Source organism: Periplaneta americana, chromosome 15 (genome assembly GCF_040183065.1).
Source record: "Periplaneta americana isolate PAMFEO1 chromosome 15, P.americana_PAMFEO1_priV1, whole genome shotgun sequence".
Classification (NCBI taxonomy): Eukaryota; Metazoa; Arthropoda; class Insecta; order Blattodea; family Blattidae; genus Periplaneta; species Periplaneta americana.
The window spans coordinates 160,608,905-160,628,965 of record NC_091131.1 but is presented as its reverse complement, the minus strand read 5'-3'; the positions used below and the strand labels follow the sequence as shown (position 1 = coordinate 160,628,965).

General features: G+C 34.2%; 1 protein-coding gene across 3 annotated transcripts in view; it reads right to left on the bottom strand.

Moving 5' to 3' along the window:
* Nucleotides 1-20,061, bottom strand: part of LOC138715488 (follicle-stimulating hormone receptor-like) — a 778,322-nt gene that overhangs the window by 215,001 nt on the left and 543,260 nt on the right. For all 3 annotated transcript variants that reach the window (XM_069848450.1, XM_069848451.1, XM_069848452.1), the window contains one exon: nucleotides 2,765-2,839. In XM_069848450.1, coding sequence (XP_069704551.1) covers nucleotides 2,765-2,839 — 75 coding nt within the window. The remainder of the gene's footprint in view (nucleotides 1-2,764; nucleotides 2,840-20,061) is intronic.

Below are 20,061 nucleotides of genomic sequence, written 5' to 3'. Positions count from 1 at the left end.
TCTAGAAACAGATACAGAAGAATTAATCTTCGATGAAACTGTTCCTGAAAAGGATGCAGAAACACGTAGTGCTATCTCAGCAGAAGAGAGTGATATGTCGAACTTCCAACCAAGTCCAGAAAAACTCCAGAGATAAGAGCGAATACCACTGGACACAAAAATAAAAGTGGTAAATTTGACTCACTGGAGCTTGCATACATTGTAGCATCAGGGTTCCCGTCTGTTAAAACACAAGGGGCTTCTTGCATTGTAGAGGAGAGATATCGAAACGGGAGGTAAGCGGTACGATAAAATGGTGATGACAGACAAGTGGGTACAAGAAACGAATTTCTGTTTTGTAGATGTATGGACAACATGTGTCAAAACCAAAGTCATGAAGTTTTTATTTCGGGAGCACCAAAATATAGCCTGTGGTATTGTTTATTCTTAGCTTATCCGCTTTGCCCGGGTTTCCCCTAAAATTAAATGAGAGATGTCTAATTTTAACAGAGAAGAAGAAAAATAATCTTCAATTTCAATGTGAATAGCCTACTAAACTACATATGAGCCTTTCAAAGCATAAGTGGTGTAAGTCAAAAATAGGCAATGAGAGTTAAAGTAACATTCTGTAAAATACAGTGCAAAGAAGCAATTAATATTCAATTTATTTAAACTATTAATAGCCAGTGGATAGCATGAAGGACATATTAACTGCTACTTTGCGCTGTATTTTACAGGATTTTTACTTTAAACCTCATTACCCAATTTTGACTTACATCACTTTTGCTCTGAACGGCTCATATATTGTACGTATTAACAAATTCAAATGCCTTTTTTATATAGTATAAAATTGGGTTCATGCAAAAGTTTGTAGCGGGTTTTCGCTGCTACAAAAGGTTTTTATTTTAGATGACTAGAAGACAGAAATTAATCAGTAATATATTTTCCTACATTTTCTGTGACTCTCTGTAGTTTTTCGAGTCCGCGTCTGAAGCATTCTTCTGGTTTGGAGTTAAAGAAGTCGTCAACCCGAGTTTGTAAAGCATTTTCGTCATCTCTTGCGAAAATTGATCATGATAATTATTTTTGCTGGAAATTTTCTTATAGTCTGTGGTATGGTGTTACTTACAAAATCGCATCGCATTCGTCACTTGAGCTCAGAACATATGTTGTACTTCCCAATGCGCTTATATTTTTCGTACTTAACTTGGATATACCACAAAGTTGTCTTTTTGGGCTTGCTTGTAGAAAATGTTTACGGATCGTTCATATTCATTGTGAATTATGACAAAGAACAGACTGACTGATGTACTGCAACCAATAGAAAAAGTGTAAACACTTCACAAATACTCAAACTTCAGTTTGTTCATTTGTAATCCAAATTTGTTATCATTGTCGAAATGGGAATTTTTAATCCAAATCCATTTTACAATTTTTAGCACAACATATAGCGGTAAATAAATATGTGATGTTATGGCAGAAGCTGATATGTACAGGGACATCATTTTATTTTTACTAACATTTTTAATATTAACTTGCCTATACCTCTGGATCAACGCCGTTTGCTATTCCCTTCCACGACTGGAGTTCGATGATACTGACGTAATATACAAACAAATCACTTTACTAGGTATAGGAGGGAAGAAAAGTAGTTCATCCATTTATGTAAACTAGGAAATATTGCGCTTTTGAGTTTAATAATTTTCATTAGGTTTTTGTTTAATCAAAATACAGCACAGAATTAACAATGAGTGTTTTTACTCACGAACTGAGCTGTCCATGTGGACGTATTCATTATGCAGTGTATGTTATAGGCCTACTGTCTACAACACATTAGCGTACAATATAGAGAATGAAGTTAAATTGAAAAATAATCATAATATGGATATTTAAACACATTTCGATACAAGCTTCAGTTCTAATGTGCATATTATCGCACTATAGCATATTGTACTTAATTCCAATTACCAGTTCTTCGTACTAGTAATTCATGTTGAAATAATTCTGTACCTACTCTATAAAAGAGTACCTTACGTACTGTAAATTCAATCTTCACTTCTGCCCGACCCGAAAAGATAAAATTACTCAGACATGCTATCTACTGTCCGTCCAAGTGGTTATGTCGCAGGATCGTAGAAAGGAGGGAAATCACGTGACAGTTAATTACTTAACGAGGCCCTTTTATTTAAGTTATTTTAAACAGTTGTATGGGTATAATATTACGTAGAGGTCCAATTCCTAACAGAAATTAAAGTTCTCAGAAAAGAGCTAAGACAGCCCAACCACTAGCTGGCGAATAAAAGCTAGTTGGGGAAACCGGGATACGACGTAGGCAAATGAACGACAGTACCTGTGCGAAAATGATGCAATATTGAAAGCTCTTTCGTCACTGGAAAATGCGAACTTATTTTTGGAACGTACTGTGGCTACTATGACTGTATATGCGGTCTTGGATCTGTGTGGAAGACGGCTGAAGGGGTGGGAGTGAAGTACATTAAAAAACTCAGGTACAATAAAAATTGAAGTAAAAATAAAATGATGTACCTGTACAATTTCAGCATAAATATTATGTTGTCTAAATATGCTACAAATGTTATTTTTAACGTTATGGGAAAACATGGTATGTCTACTGTCATTGTAGCTAACACTGACAGTAAAAAATTTTTCCTTCTAATGTGTTCCTGGGTTTTCTTGAAAGAATCAACTTTAAAACTGTTGTCCTGTAAAATAAGGAAAATGTACATATCAGCTTATACCACAACACCTCAGAATGTTTCATACTTACATGTCTTGCAGTGAATGTCTGTAAGGCTGCAACGAATTCTTCTTTAGAATCCGTATTCCCAGTCCGGACAGAATCCTGTAAGCCAAGAAACAAAACACTGAAGCGCGTTTCAATTCCGGGACAAGAGGACTTGCTTGGAGGAAAGGACGAAAGTAGTTCTGTTAAAGGCGGTCGGCTGCGTGCTTGGAATGATGAACTAATTGCTTTCTCTTCATTTTGAGTTGAAGTCTTGTTATTGTGAATTTAATAGTGGATAAAGCGTCAGCACGTACAGCTGAAAACCCGGGTTCAAATCCCGGCGCCGGAGAGAATTTTTCTCCGTTCCATTACTCTTTAATCGTATGATGACGCAGAATATCTCCATGAATGTATCATATGTACTTCGGTACATTATAATAATATATATGATATGCGTAAATCACTTCGTGATTTAAGACTGCGCTTATTCCCTCGGATCCCGGCCAGCTAGTCACTCATTACGAGTGCACCTCAGCACATATGTGGACTTCGGTCCTAGGTTCATAGATATCTATGACGTAGTGCAGAGGGCGGCCACTAGAGGGAACCCAAGAGTTGGAACTTAAAAACTGAGACGATTCTTCCGACGCCGGGGTGGAATCCGGTGTGGCTTAGTGGATAAAGCGTCAGCACGTAGAGCTGGAAACCCGGGTTCAAATCCCGGCGCCGGAGAGAATTTTTCTCCGTTCCATTACTCTTTCATCGTATACAGCACAGATATATCAGACCAAAATTGCAGAGATATCATGAAAATGGGGTGAGATTAGGAAGTGTAACTCAAGTAGAATTTGGAAAAGATCGAGAAGTAATGGGATCAATTATGAGGGGAAGATGAGGAGAATAAACCAGGGAGAAGGAAATAGTAAGTGAAGTAAGTTTTAACGAGTGAAGGATAGTGAGAAAGGTATATGGGATACCTATTTTCTGTAGTAGAATGAGGAAGAATCTGCTGTACTGTATGTGGTATAGTGAGAAAGTGAAAGTGAGTGCAAATAGAAAGAGTGAGTCACAAAAGCTACATGAAACAAGGAGAAAAATTGATAAGTGAATTAATCAATGTGATGGAAGGAAGTATGACTAACATTCAAACATTTGAACAATTAATTAACACAAGAGAAAGGACAAGGAAATGATCAATGAATGATAAATAGTGTGAATAATATAATGTGGTAAGATAGAGGAAAGGTATAATATAGATACAGTGAAACTTCCCAATAGCGGACACCACCGGGGAAAAATTAAGTGTCTGTTATTGAGAAGTGTCCGCTATTTAGAAAATCGTTAGTATGTATACAGTACATTAAAATTTCTCATATATATTCAACACTATATTTTACAGTAGGGGAGACTGTTGTACCTTTAGCATAGTGTACCTTTGAACATTTTTTGTTTTTTAATTTTTTCTGCTACCTAGAGGACTCAAAATGAAGTAGATTGTAGAGAAAGCCGCTAAGTAGCTCTGGTCGTAGTTTCAGTTTGAATTACTGCAAAGTGTGAGTTCCATGGACAAAAGAAGTTTTCTTAGTACCAAAAGTAAACATTTCGTTCATTGATGTATGTTTTCTAACACAAAACTAGATTGTATTTGTTAATATCTTTCAAGTACGGTGTGTTCCCTATCATCTGGTGAGTAATAATATATTTTAATTTCCATAATTTATTCGAATCTATAGTTTGGTAGCCATATTTGTTTAAAAGTGCACCCTCTTGTACCTTTGGACACAAAACATCTTGTACCATGGAACATGTCCCAAAGTACACGATACTACCGGTTTTTGTTTTTCTTTTATTTTAAGATCATGCCACGAAGTAAGTCTGGAGTTAAGAGGCCTCCCAATTGATCCGGATGCCTTGAAGAAAGCTGCTGAAGCAGTTATTGCTCCTCCAGGAAATAAAATCTCAATCAGAGAAGCCTGCTCTGGTTTATGATTGAAAATACATTTTAAATATGATTGTCAGTTTTAGAGCTATATTCTCACATATGTGCTATGTGTTCCAACTTACAAGAGGGTATGTTCCAAGGTACACGAACCTGTTGTACCTTTGAACACTTTACATATCCCTTCATTTTATTTTTTCCATCCTTAATAGATCTGTAAAACAGGAAAATACATACAGGAAGTTGTAAAGGAATCTTCAACAATTATTTCAAGCATTTTTTCATTTAAAATTTCATTTCCCAAAATTAAAAAAAAAAATAAAATGTGAAAAATGTTTGAAGGTACAACAGTCTCCCCTACAGTATAGTAGACAGTGAGATTGTTTACAGTATTCATCCAGAGAGAAATCGTATCAGTAAATGTTTTGTAAATGAAATAAACATCAGTCACTGTACCACTCCACCTTACACAAAGAAATCTAGAATTGCATTCTCAGTGTATGATTTTAAAATAACATCCTTGTTTTTCAAAATTTCACTAACCTGAGTTTTTCCCACACTAAACTTTGTGGCCAGCTCACGAACACTTAATTTCTCCTTCTCACTATGCTTTACAATATCCACTTTCTCTTTTAGTGACAAACGTTTACGTTTTTGTGACATTTTTAATGTGACTGTACTTCCGAACACTCAACTTGAGAAACCAAGAAAGTACGCACTGCTCACGTACAGTATCACAACTAACAACTGTGCTGCTTACCTTCAATAAAGTATAAGTACGTTCAAATGTACGATAATGATTGTTGCAAAGAATTCCGTTTAATTTACAACCGTCTGTCCGTTATTTGGAAGTTTTAATTGTTGTTCGGAGATACATTTCAGTGTCCGCGTCCGTTATTGAGAATGTCCGCTATTTGGAAGAATTTTATCATAAGGGCCAATGTTATTTTGCAGGGGAATTTTAAAATGTCCGCTATTGGGAAGTGTCCGTTAAGAGAAGTTTCACTGTAATTATGAATAGTAGTTAGGAAGAAAAATGACTGAAGATAAACAGAAAATATAGGGATAATATTTAAGGAAGTTAGCAGTGATAGAAGAGGAATAGTAGATTGCAGCAGGGACTGTTTCTAAAAAAAGGGTAATGTAGACAAGTACAGGAGCTAATAATACAGGGTGCGTCAGAAAGAACGGATGGATTTCAAACTATCAATACGCAGCGAGGGGAGGGATAGAGTGAGGGGGACCACGACTGTTGGGTCAGCCATAGAATGCAGTTTCAGTTGAGAACATGGTGTTGGTCTGGTGTACAACGTGCTTTCATCGCAGAGACATTTTTGAAAAATGAAGAGTCTGTGATCGTCACTCAGGACTCATTTCGACATCGGACGTCACGCTAGGATTGCGGCTTCATTTCGTACCACAGGTTCAACATTAAAGAAGAAATCACCTGGACGAACACGGAGCGCGTGTACTCCTGCAAATGTGGAGACAGACAGTAGGTTGTCCGGCCACCTCAACCATCAGCCCGCAAACATGCTATTGCACTGAGATTGTCCGAGGTTACGATAAGATCTCGCGCCCTGCGAGTTCTTTCTTTGGGACCATTTGAAGGCGTAAGTAACCACATACACTGGACGAACTGAATACGGCGATTCGTGAAGAAATTGCGGCAATCCCACCAACTATGACTGTGAAAGTTACGGCGAACTTCAGAAAACGCCTCGATGCCTTTATCGAAAGCCAAGGACATCATATGGATGATGTTGTATACCGTAAATAAACTGCATGTATTGGTGAATCTGTTGTTAACAATAAATTTTTGATTTGATGAATCCTTACAATTTTCTTGCCCTGTGAAATCCATCCGTTCTTTCTGACGCACCCTTTAGAAGGAATGGGATAGAGGGAAGATAAAAGAAGTGAAATTTTTTAAATATATCAGAAAGCTTAGAGGTAGGAAATTGTACATTGCAATACAGATTAACTTTATATAGTATTGAAAGTTAAGAGGGGATAAATGGTATAGGATAAATAACAATGGGAGATGGATAAATGACAATTATTGTGACAATGTATGTAGTTATTGTAGTATTGCAGAAATATTTATTGTATTTATCTGATGCATGTATCCTGTAAGATAAAACATTGTAATAAATATAAATAGATCACTTTCTTAATTAATAACAGTGCATATCTCCAATAAATGATTTCTTAGCATCGCCACAGATACACTTGATTGTACTTGTCACTATCTCTATCACTAGGGAGTTCTTGAAATTTATATTTTCCCCGCCATTCATAAAATATTTTTATATGATACCCCTTGCACAAAAGGGGAGATCTATACTGAAACTTGATTAATATATTTCAGTATTATTTGTATTTATCCTGGTAATAATGGACAGTTTGACTCGTAGACATTTTGTTTTTGCAGCATTAACTTCCCATGATTGTACGAGAAGATTCGAAGAGAACGGCAGTTACGTAGACTTTCAGCTCCCCCCTACTACCAATAATGCACAACACAACGTCAATACGGCGGTTGCTGTCGTCTGCGATACAACGAACTTTTCTGTTGATTTTCGAGTTACTTTTTTTTCCAGGCTATTATATGCTTATTTAAGTTGTGTTAACTCTCGCTAAGTGGTGTTATATTTTATTTTATCCGTCTTAGTATTTATTTTATTATTGTAAATATGTTTGTTTTATTATTATTATTATTATTATTATTATTATTATTATTATTATTGTTAATGAATTAATTTGTATTACTATCTTTGTATCATCTCCGTCACAGTTATTCTATTACTGGTATTATTATTATTATTACTATTATTATTATTATTATTATTATTATTAATGAATTAATTTGTATTACTATCTTTGTATCATCTCCGTCACAGTTATTCTATTACTGCTATTATTATTATTATTATTATTATTATTATTAATGAATTAATTTGTATTACTATCTTTGTATCATCTCCGTCACAGTTATTCTATTACTGCTATTATTATTATTATTATTATTATTATTATTATTATTATTATTATTATTATTATTATTATTATCTTATCTTAGCTGGTTTGAAAACTATTTAACCAACAGACAATCTCGTGTTCGGTTGGGAAACTCTCTCTCTGATCCTTTCACTATTCTTTGTGGTGTTCCACAGGGCTCCACCCTAGGTCCGTTATTATTCCTGCTTTTTATCGATGGCATTTGTAAGCCCATCTGTTCCCATTATCTTCTCTTTGCCGATGATTTAAAAATATTTAGAAAAATTAATAGTCTTGCTGATTGTCATTTACTTCAAAATGATATACATGCCATTCAACGTTGGTCTGATTATAACGGTATGAAAATTAATATTTCTAAAACATGCGTTATCTCTTTCTCTAGGAAGACAACTACATTGAAGTTCAACTATTCGCTATCGAATGCCGCCATAATCAGGAAGGACTGTATAAAGGATCTCGGTATATATCTTGATTCTAAATTGTACTTTCATGACCATGTTAATCACTTATTTAATCATTCACTAAGAATGCTTGGTCTCATTAGGTCTATTACTTATTCCTTTTCCTCTCCTGATACACTACTTACATTATATTATGCTTTAGTAAGGTCTAAATTAGAATATGCATCTGTTGCGTGGAACTCTATTACGTCTACTGATTCAGCTAAACTAGAAAATATCCAAAGAAAATTCATTTCTCTTTGTGCGTTCAGATTCGTACCCAACTCCTCTTCTTTAAATTATGAACTGTCTAGTAAATATTTTAACTGTACCAGTCTGTATTCGAGACGTCAGGATATTGATTACACTTTCTTTAATAATGCTATTAATGGTGTAATTGATTGTGATTCTTTTATACATAACACCTACCTTAGAATTCCCGTGAAAGGTTTTCGTGGTCAAAGAATTTTTTTTCACTAAATTATTTAAATCCCTTTGTCCAATAACCAGATGTACTAAAAGTGCCAATTTGCAAGATCTGATTTGATTTTACTTATGCATGATATTCCTTACTTGTTATTTAATATCTTTTATTATTTGTTCGATATTGCCATTTAGTTTGTTGCATTTGGTGAATGGTTAATGTTGACCATATTGATTGCTTTTCATCTCACTGCCATTTTCTGTCATTCATTCATAATCATTTGTTCTGTCTTGTTTTATTTTTTTTATTTTGTGCTAAACTGTAATTGGCCCTGTGCTGTTGTTTTGCACATTAATATTTGAAATAAATAAATAAATAAATTATTATTACTATTATTATTATTAATGAATTAATTTGTATTACTTTCTTTGTATCATCTCCGTCACAGTTATTCTATTACTGCTATTATTATTATTATTATTATTATTATTATTATTATTATTATTGCTATTATTATTATTATTAATGAATTAATTTGTATTACTATCTTTGTATCATCTCCGTCACAGTTATTCTATTACTGCTATTATTATTATTATTATTATTATTATTATTATTATTATTATTATTATTATTAATGAATTAATTTGTATTACTATCTTTGTATCATCTCCGTCAGAGTTATTCTATTACTGCTATTATTATTATTATTATTATTATTATTATTATTATTATTATTATTGTTACTATTATTATTATTATTATTATTATTATTATTATTATTATTATTAATGAATTAATTTGTATTACTATCTTTGTATCATCTCAGTCACAGTTATTCTATTACTGCTATTATTATTATTATTATTATTACTATTATTATTGTTATTACACCACCTCATTCTAGTGCCGAGGTCATGGAAAGCATGGGGCTCTACCTCCATGCCCCCCAAGTGCCTTCATGGCATGTTACGGGGATACCTTTAGCTTTACCTTTTTTATTATTATTATTATTATTATTATTATTATTACTATTATTTCTATTATCAACATTATTATTGATCTCTGTAAAATTTATGTAGATTGCTGGACTGTACCCGAGCACGAGCATATGCTCATTTCGGGTATCAATTCATATGTATTATTTCAAAATGTAAATTGTGATTAAATTAGAATTAGAATTAATTGTGGACCGTATACGGACATGGGAGGGAAACCACTACATGTTGTCTGAAGATAAAAGATATGAATGACAATATGAATGAATGAGAATTCGGTATGTCTGTTGTGTTACCAGATCTCACAATGAAATTTCAGATTTTCTATTCATTTCCATACTAAGAACAGTTGCAAATGTATCCAGTGGCGTATTTAGGTAGAGACCATAATTATACGCCCGGGCCTAGAGCGGCAAATTTTGAGGGGCGGCATTTTTATAATACAAAAGATGTCCTTTATGCCGTTTACGTCCACACGTGATAATAGAAAATAAATGTACTTCATTTCATCATTGTAAGTTCAAACAATACGCATGCATTTTGACTTGTAATCAGATCCTTTATTATACACGGGCGCGGGGATAACTTTTATTGTTCTCGGTAAATTGACACGCACATACACTTTAAAAAGATCGAGTTCGGGAGAGAATGATGCAATTAATTTTGTGTCGGTATTGTTCTTCCTTCCTCCCTTCCTTCTCAGAAAGACTCGTTTGACAACAATTAAATATACCTCATAATAAATTCAAATCAGTGATCTCGTTTCCATTGTTGCCAAGTCAGCGGTTTTGTAGCTAAATCTGGTGTTTTCAGGACCATGGTCAGCTACATAATTACCGTCAGCGGCTAGCTATTTATTTGGCGTTTTTTGATTATTCCGGAAGAGGGAGAAGATTTAAGTTTTTTTTCTGTAAAAATGTAATTGCTTTTATATGTACCTGCGGACAACAATATTAGTTCATCATAAACCAAAGATTAATATGGTATTATCACAATTGTTCATTGTGCGAGTATAAAATATCAACGTTTTATGTAACTCGATTTGGTACAACCATGTCCATTTCCTGCCTCATCCATTGTTATTGTCCAAGTAAGGTATGCCACATTCGTTAAACTCTTAGTCTAATCATGTAGGCATTGCTTTTGTAAATGAATTGATATGTTTAATCATGCAGAGGAGATAATGAACTGAACTATTATTTTCATTTATGATAACTTATATTATGATTCATTCATAATGTTCTGCCTATGGGCAGGTCTTTTTAACTGCAAACCCAGCATTCTCCTGTCTTTTCTACTTTCTGCCTTTCTCTTTGTCTCCTCATATGACACATCAATTCTCCCAATGGCGATGCACAAAGGCGGGAGTGCCGCAGGGCTCCGTATTAGGACCACTACTTTTCTCTATCTACATTAATGACGTATCAAAGAACTTACAGTATTGCCGATATCACCTCTATGCCGACGACCTACAACTTTACATACATTCCAGACCCAATACGATCAATGAATCGACTGACAAGTTAAATTGTGACCTAGCCACTGTCTCCACTTGGGCGGCCAATTTCGGACTCGCACTTAATCCAAGTAAGACTCAAGCCATAATTATTGGACATAAGCGTTTAGTTAACTCCCTTAATAACAGTAATCTTTCAGTTGTTACCCTTAACAACACGCTAATCCCTTATTCATCTGTCGTAAAAAATCTTGGCTTCTTTTTTGATAATAATCTAAGTTGGAATTTTCAAGTTAAAGAAACGATAAAAAAAAATCTGTTCCTCCATTCACTGTTTGAGTCGCTTGAGAAACTTCTTGCCCCAGCAACTAAAACTTACCCTAGTGCAAACCCTAGTAACGCCGCACTTCGATTATTGTGACGTTTTGTTAAGTGACCTAAGTACTGAATTGTCAGTCAAGTTACAGCGAGCTCAGAATATGTGCGTCAGATACGTGTGCAACATCGACGGTATGATCACATATCACCGTCCTTCGCAAGTCTTTCGTGGCTCCGACTTAAAGAACGTAGAATTTTACACTCTTTCTCTTTACTCTTTCGAATTCTGCACACTTCAACACCAAATTACCTTTCTTCTCGTTTCTCTTATCTATACTCTAACCACGACGTAAATACCAGATCACTTATCTGTGGCACGCTAAGTATACCTCTTCATAGAACATCTTGTTATTCATCATCTTTTACAATATCCACCTCGCGTCAATGGAATTCCTTGTCACAAAGTATTAGGGGCTGCAAGACAATAAAAACCTTTAAGAATAGCTTAAAAAAAAAACCTTATTAGCATTTCACTCCAATCATACTGATTTAAACTATCACTGACTACATTGTTACTTTTTTCTTTAGACATCATCCTGATTGTGCTGTATTTTAATTGTCTCGTAATAATCTCTTTCTATTATCTAATATTATTTGAAATATATTAACATTCTATGTATTTTAGTTTAATTCTGCTACACAGTTTATTTCAGTGTTTAATTAATAGTTCATAGTATTTTGTTGTTTAATTTGTAAATAACTTTTGTATACATGTAACTCTCATCTAAATCAAATTGTTGAATTCTTTGTAAGTTCATGCATATGTATATACACTTTTTGCTGGTTGAGTGGAAGAGAAGGCCTTACGGCCTTAACTCTGCCAGCTAAAATAAATCATTATTATTATTATTATTATTATTATTATTATTATTATTATTATTATTATTATATATCTTAATTTCGTCTTATATTACATATTATATTATTTTTAAAACCAGACTCATTGCTGGCAGGCACGTCTCCTGCTCAGTGTGAAATCAGATTTCAAGCCGACTGATGTGATTGTGAATGTGATTGTTTCCGAAGTGTCCAGTATATTCTTGAGCTACTTCATTCAATTTCGAAGAAATATGCCATGTAAAACTCCATACGTACAAAAGTTTAGAGATGTGTAAAAAAAAAACAAAAAGTGTTGAAATATTGGGTGGAAGAAGTTGCCAGTGATAGTTGGAAAGCTCAATTTAAATGGTATAAGGTGATATTGAATGCAAAATATTAAGATTTAATTGTCCATATGATTTTGCAAAGAATATAGAGCCTACGAAGTGATACACATTTTCCATAATTTAGTCTAAATTTTTATAAAATCATCCAGTTCTTAAAATTGTAGAGTTTGTACTTAAAATTTAGAAGTGATGTGTTTAGAAAAATCTGGAGTTTTTCAACTACAGTTTAGCTGTTTTTTAAGCTTGTGCAGCGGTAAATGGAATCCTGAGTTGGCAACATTCCTCGTTTCATTATAGTTTCCCTTCTTTAAAAATTGGTAGGCAAGTTTACCTTTGTGACAGTGAAGACGTACTGAATCGCGAAATTTATTTTAGAGTAATTTATGTTATATTACCATCGAGCTGGAGATTTAACTTTTTTATTGTTTTGATTTCTGAAACCTTTAAAATAGTATAAATTATTCCAAAATTTGCGCATTTTAAGTTAATGTTAAATTTTAAACGTTGTAAGTGGCGGTAGAAAACGACATAGTGGCAGTGATTTTAAGAAGAGAAGGAAGCGAAAGTTAACGAAATAGTATCGAAAACAAGAAAAATGGACAGTTTCTTTGCGTCAGTGTCTGCTAATAACAACATTAATTGTGGTTTGGAAGAACAAGAGGTGGTTTAGACGGAAATTCAATCTACTCCATATTATAGTCTACAACAAATCCGAAGAATTTACTAGCACATTTGGTAGTGAGCAATGACTCAACTGAGTGGATTCTAAATGACGCAACGCTCGAATATCTCGTAGTTAATGCATTTTCACAAAATATAGATAGTATCTTTCAAAATCACAGACAGCTTATCCTGAAAAAGTGAGATATGTTTCTAAAATCTCATTGAAAGGAATTTGATTAATGGGAAGAAATTAATCAGGGATTTTCTTGTTTAGTCTCCTAGTACCGGGAAGATGTAACTTAGGTACTGTGTACCTTGTGGAGGTGGAACTGGTGGCAGTCAATTTTTCACATGGATTTATTGACTGGAAGAATGCAGAATCACGAGTAAGTCATCATGAGAAGGCAACTAGACTTATTCTTTAATCATAATATGAATCATAAATACAGTTTTGTCTTTCTCTTTCTAAACAGCGGCTTAATTTTGTTTTTATAAAAGAAGGTGTACTATAACTTCTGATACTCAAGATATCCGTATATAATTTTATTAGCTAACCATCTTGTAGACTATAATTTATTTATTTATTTTTAACACTAATCTGTGATGAAATATTTCTTCCGACATTTCAAGCCAGGGGTACGGTTGCCAATCCCTTTCCCTCTCCATTGCATACATCTCTGGCTAGTAACATATTACACTAATCAGTCTTTAGATGTATTAAACAATTCATTGTTCTTCCTCTGGCACGTATCGTCAAGTGAGATGTACTGTCGATAATAGACTATCAGACAGAACCTCAATCAGAGGTAAGCAATCATTAATAAGATTTTCAACTACTAGAATTACTGATTTTTTTTTAATGTGAGATTTTATGAATACAATTCTCAACAATTGCGCGTCTTTAATTAAACCAATAGTAATATGCGTTACAAGAGCGGTATGTTGACGTTTTCATGTTCGAGGAAAAGATTGAAAAAGCGAAACGTAGTTCAGCTTTTTTAATTTCCGAGAACATGAAAACAAACATACCGCTCGTGTATCGTACATTATTTTGTGCGAAGTTCGTTTATTACATACCTGAAAGACGAATTTCTAATTAGTTGCAATGAAATCTCCATCTTGGTTTCTGTTTAATGACGGCAACTTTAGAAAACAAAAATACCTATACTCCAGCAGGCCGTGATATACGTCTGTTCCCCCCCCCCCAGTCTATAAATGCGAACTTAAAACAAACGGTAAGGTTATGTAATGATTTATTTTTTCATTTTAATATTTTAACAATATTATTTATATAACATATTGCAGTAATAACATCGGCATCTGGAGTCTTGTTGATTTTTTCACGCCTTCCTTAATGTTACTTGTATCAGGAATACAATAGCTTTCGTGGAGTAGTAGACTTTACTTAATTTTTGCAAATATTTAAAAACAATAATTAACTTTGCAATTTAGGTGAAATTGCAGTGGTAAGTTTCCAATTTATAATTATTACTATGTTAAACGTCTCTAAAAATAATATGTTAAAAGCCTAAAGCAGTAAAATGAATGTCGCGCTTAAGCGGTAAGAAGAGGGAAATTGTTATGTGTGTTACGTTGGGAATACTGAATGTGGTATTTCACACTTACCGCGTATTGGTTCTGTGCGGAAAACAAGCAAATACGCACGATCTCGCACAAAATAATTTACCGGTAATAATTACTTACAAAAGAATAGCACGAAGTTAGTCATTATCAGGGAAAGGATTTATATGTAAATACATATTTACTTATAAAGCTAATATAATTTATATTTTGCATTATCTTTATGTTTCACAATGTGTAGGGTTGAAAAATCCTACTTTTATTTTCCATATTTTTCCATATTTTAGAGTTTAGTACATATTTTCGTTAATTTCCATATATTTTCCATATTTCATATAAAACAGTCCATATTATATTAGGTTTAACAATAAAACAAAACAAAATTCCATTAACTTTTAAAAATACATTTCAACAATAGAGATTTAAACACATGTTCAGTAATCCCTTTAACATCAGAGTTATTTGAAAATTAGCAGTCCTATCAACAATGGGAAAGTAAGTTACAAAACTGTATTAATTTAATTTAAAATTTTTAACAGACTTCAGTTGTGCAGCTCAACAGTTAAATGCCAGTCAGAGTACACATAGGTTCAGTTTTGTAAATCATACTATAAAGACGGTAAATATGCCAAAAGTACGTCATTCAGTCAATTTAAAATCAAAACTAACAAGTTACATTTCAGAATTTAAAGAAGATGGTTTATCAACTGACAATAAAATATTATTTTGTAATTTGTGTCAGTGTGCAGTATCATCTACACAAAAGTTCCTGGTGCAACAACACATTACAACTAGTAAACATCAGGCCAACAAACAACTAAATTCCAAGCAGAGACAATTGTTTTTAACACAACCAACAACATCGAATGTAAGATCTGAGTTTAACATCGACCTGTGCCGTTCTCTCATCTCTGCTGATATTCCTCTCTACAAACTAAAGAATAAGGTCTTCAGGGAATTCCTTGAAAAATATACTCAACATACAATCCCGGATGAGTCAACACTTAGGAAGACGTATGCTCCATCCATCTACGATGAGACAATACAGAAGATAAGAGATGAAATTAAAGATAGTTCAATTTGGGTTTCCATTGATGAGACTCCCGACAAAGAAGGTAGACTTGTTGGTAATGTAGTTATCGGTTTGTTAAGTGAACAATATTCTGAACGAATTCTTTTACATTGTGATGTTCTAGAAAAGTGCAATAACAAAACTATAGTTAAACTGTTCAACGAAGCTATGGGTATCCTGTGGCCAAAGGGTATTATGTACGATAATGTGTTATTCTTTATTAGCGATGCTGCCCCTTATATGGTCAAAGCTGGACAAGCATTATCTGTTGTATATCCTAAATTGACTCATTTTACTTGTGTGGCGCATGCATTTCATCGTGTGGCAGAAGTGGTCAGAGACAATTTCCCTAAAGTAGATTTGTTGATTTCATCAGTGAAAAAAGCATTTCTCAAAGCTCCCAGTAGAGTTAACGTGTTGAAAGAAATGTACCCTGAAATTCCATTGCCACCAAAGCCAATTTTAACTAGATGGGGTACATGGCTAGAAGCAGTTGAATATTATGCCGAACATATAGACTCTATTAACAATGTTCTCCTTGCATTGGACTCTGAAGATGCAGTCTCAATTGATACTGCGAAAACAGTTACCTGTGACATAAGTGTGAAGAATGACTTAGCTCACATTCAGCATACATTTTCATGCATCATAAAAACGCTCAAAAGTCTCCAAAATAGGCACCTTTCACTATCTGAAAGTTTTGAAATTATAAATAGTACTGTGGAACAACTGAATCGTGGTAGAGGTAAAGTTGCAGATGCAGTAAGAGCTAAGGTGGACACTGTACTTTCAAAAAACCCTGGATATGAAGAACTACAAAAGGTTGTTGCTGTGATGAGTGGTGAATCAACAGTGAAGATTAACTTGGACTTATCCCCAGCAGACATTGTGAAATTGAATTATGTACCAGTTACTTCTTGTGACGTCGAACGCTCTTTTAGTCAGTATAAATCTATCCTCAGAGACAATAGAAGAAGATTCACTTTTCAGCACTTGAAAGAAATGTTTGTAACCTATTGTTATGGTAACAGACAATAAAAATTGTGTTTTGTTGAAACTACATTGGAAGATAAGGTACGTCCATTATATTTTTTGTTTAGTTTGATTAAAATGTACCAATATTTAACGTACATAGTCATTTTTTTATAATTTTAAGTCCATATTTAATTCCATATTTTGGTAAAAATCCATATTTAATTCCATATTCTGGTAAAAATAACTACATATATATTTACATATTTCATATATTTTTAGTCCATATAAATCCGTTCCCTGGTCATTATGAATCAATGTTCTGAAACCAACCCAGACCTGTTGACCGGAAGTTCCAGTTATGATACTGCAAATGAGGATGAATGTGATGTAGCTCTATAGCTAAAGTTTTTTTTAGGTTGGTTATTTAATGATGCTGTATCAAATACTAGGCTATTTAGCGTCGATGGGATTGTGATAGCGAGATGGTATTTGGCGAGATGAGGCAGAGGGTTCGCCATAGATTACCTGACATTCTCCTTACGGTTGAGGAAAAAACTCAACCAGATAATCAGCCCAAGCGAGAATCGAACCCGAGCGCAACTAAAATTGTCGGCAGGTAAACTTCTCAGCTGACTGAGCTACGCTGGTAGCTTTACAGCTAGAGATAAGGGAGTGCCTAAATAAACTGTATTGATAATATAATTTTAATCTTGAGTGGGTCTTAGCAGAGGTCCGTATTATATTCGTCATTTTCTTTTTCTGGATTTTAGGTTAAAAAAAATTGGTGATCGTATTATATTCGATGGTGCATTATATTGTAAAAAATACGGTAAGTATTTTAGAGTTCTTACATTTTCACGGCAAACCTATTTTCGAATAAAATTTAATTAGAACTTATAAATGAAGTTTTGTACTTTTCGGGGTTTAAAATACGATTGTATAAGTGAGAAACTGAATTAAATTAACATGGAAATTATATGATTTTTGCTGGAACTTCAGAAAAAAAAAAGTACAAGTGAGAAAAGTTTACATGAAATTTTACTGTATTTTGAAATTAAATTAAATCTATCCCTCTTCATTATTCGCACATATACCGTAATCTTTAGTTCTTCATATTATATTGATGTATTTTGTCAAGTACAAAACCTTAAGCTCTGAAAACAACATCCTCCTTAGTCTTGTAATCTCCCCATGTCGACTTCTGAGTAAATACTGTCGTTGTAAAAATCACATATTACTTTCATAATTTTTTTTCCAATACTGTTTTACTGGTTGGACGTATTAAATTCTAATAATAAAATAGTGAATTATCCAAGGCTTCGGTACCTATTTATTAAAATATTTTACAGCAGTAATTTATTAGGAAATAGCATATCTTTACAAATCATAATTTTAGAGTTACGAAACTATTTTACTGGGAGTGCCATGTGTACTACGCTGTTCTCAGGAATTTATTCTCTATCGCAGTGATGCGGGATTCATCTTTCTTTATTGTGGTCCAAGTTTGATGATGATATTGTTTATGATGATGATATTATATTATTATTATTATTATTATTATTATTATTATTATTATTATTACTCGGGAGGAAATTAAACACAGAATAAATATGGGAAATGCGTGTTATTATTCGGTTGAGAAGCTTTTGTCATCCAGTCTGCTGTCAAAAAATCTGAAAGTTAGAATTTATAAAACAGTTATATTACCGGTTGTTCTGTATGGTTGTGAAACTTGGACTTTCACTTTGAGAGAGGAACATAGGTTAAGGGTGTTTGAGAGTAAGGTGCTTAGGAAAATATTTCGGGCTAAGAGGGATGAAGTTACAGGAGAATGGAGAAAGTTATACAACGCAGAGCTGCACGCATTGTATTCTTCACCTGGCATAATTAGGAACACTAAATCCAGACGTTTGAGATAGGCACGACATGTAGCACGTATGGGCGAATCCAGAAATGCATATAGAGTGTTAGTTGGGAGGCCGGAGGGAAAAAGACTTTTGGGGAGGCCGAGACGTAGGTGGGAAGATAATATTAAAATGGATTTGAGGGAGGTTGGATATGATGGTAGAGACTGGATTAATCTTGCTCAGGATAGGGATCAATGGCGGGCTTATGTGAGGGCGGCAATGAACCTTCGGGTTCCTTAAAAGCCAGTAAATAAGTAAGTATTATTATTAACATTATTATTATTATTATTATTATTATTATTATCGTAATTGGAAAGATAATTTATCCTAGCGATGTCTTGTAACGAGCTAGGGCATGTACCCACCGAAGAAGAAATCAAGTTACCTATGACGCACATAGTTACGCGTAAATCACACGTCACAAACTGACTCGGTGCTGTACAGTCTCTGATACGACAGCACTACGGACAGGTTAACGTTGTTTTTTAGTCGTTCCGTGTTTATACCCTATTCCAGTGGTTCCCAACCTTTTTTGACTGACGACACACTTTACTGAAAGCCCACTATATCGCGACAAATTTATTTTTATTAATAATATAATTATAATAATAACTAGAGGGCGGAAAAATGTGCGTTACCACGCGATACAGGTTAGTTTGGTCTGAAGTATGGATGACGTCACAGGTACAAGCGCAATAACATAAATGCACTATGAGAGGGCGGTAGTACAAGAAGGAACCAACAAATGATCTCTTCAGTGTAAACTTCGATTCGTATGGTGAAGGAAGCCAGGTGTTTACAATATTGCTTATTGCCTTTGTGCAGGTAGTAGTGTTGTGTAAAAGTGATTTAAAATACCTACAGCTTGTCCAATTCAAGTCTGCGAGTGGGGATATCGGGATGGAATGTAGAGGCAAAACACAGTTGCCACATAGGTCACTTGACGCTCAGATTTCAACGTGTGCACATCGTTTAAAATACACTACGGAGCGCACGCATTTTTTGTCCTTGTCTTCAGATAAAGGCAACAGTTACGCTGTCTCCCAGCCTCCCCCCTCATGCAACTTTCTCTCCTACGCCCACGCTTGCCAATCAGAACGCCAAACCTCACTGTCAAGCAGAAGTAGAAGTACAGTCTATTTCAAAGCGTCTTAAATTGTTACCGCTCTATGAAGTGAAGCGCAGTAGGAAAACTTTGCTGTCATATGAGACTGTACTGGTCTCCTCTCGTTACCGCCTCCTTTCACTACAGAACTGCCTCCAACTTCCCCTCTCGGCTCGCAGACTTAACTTGGTCGAGCTGTAAGTCGAAGGATTTG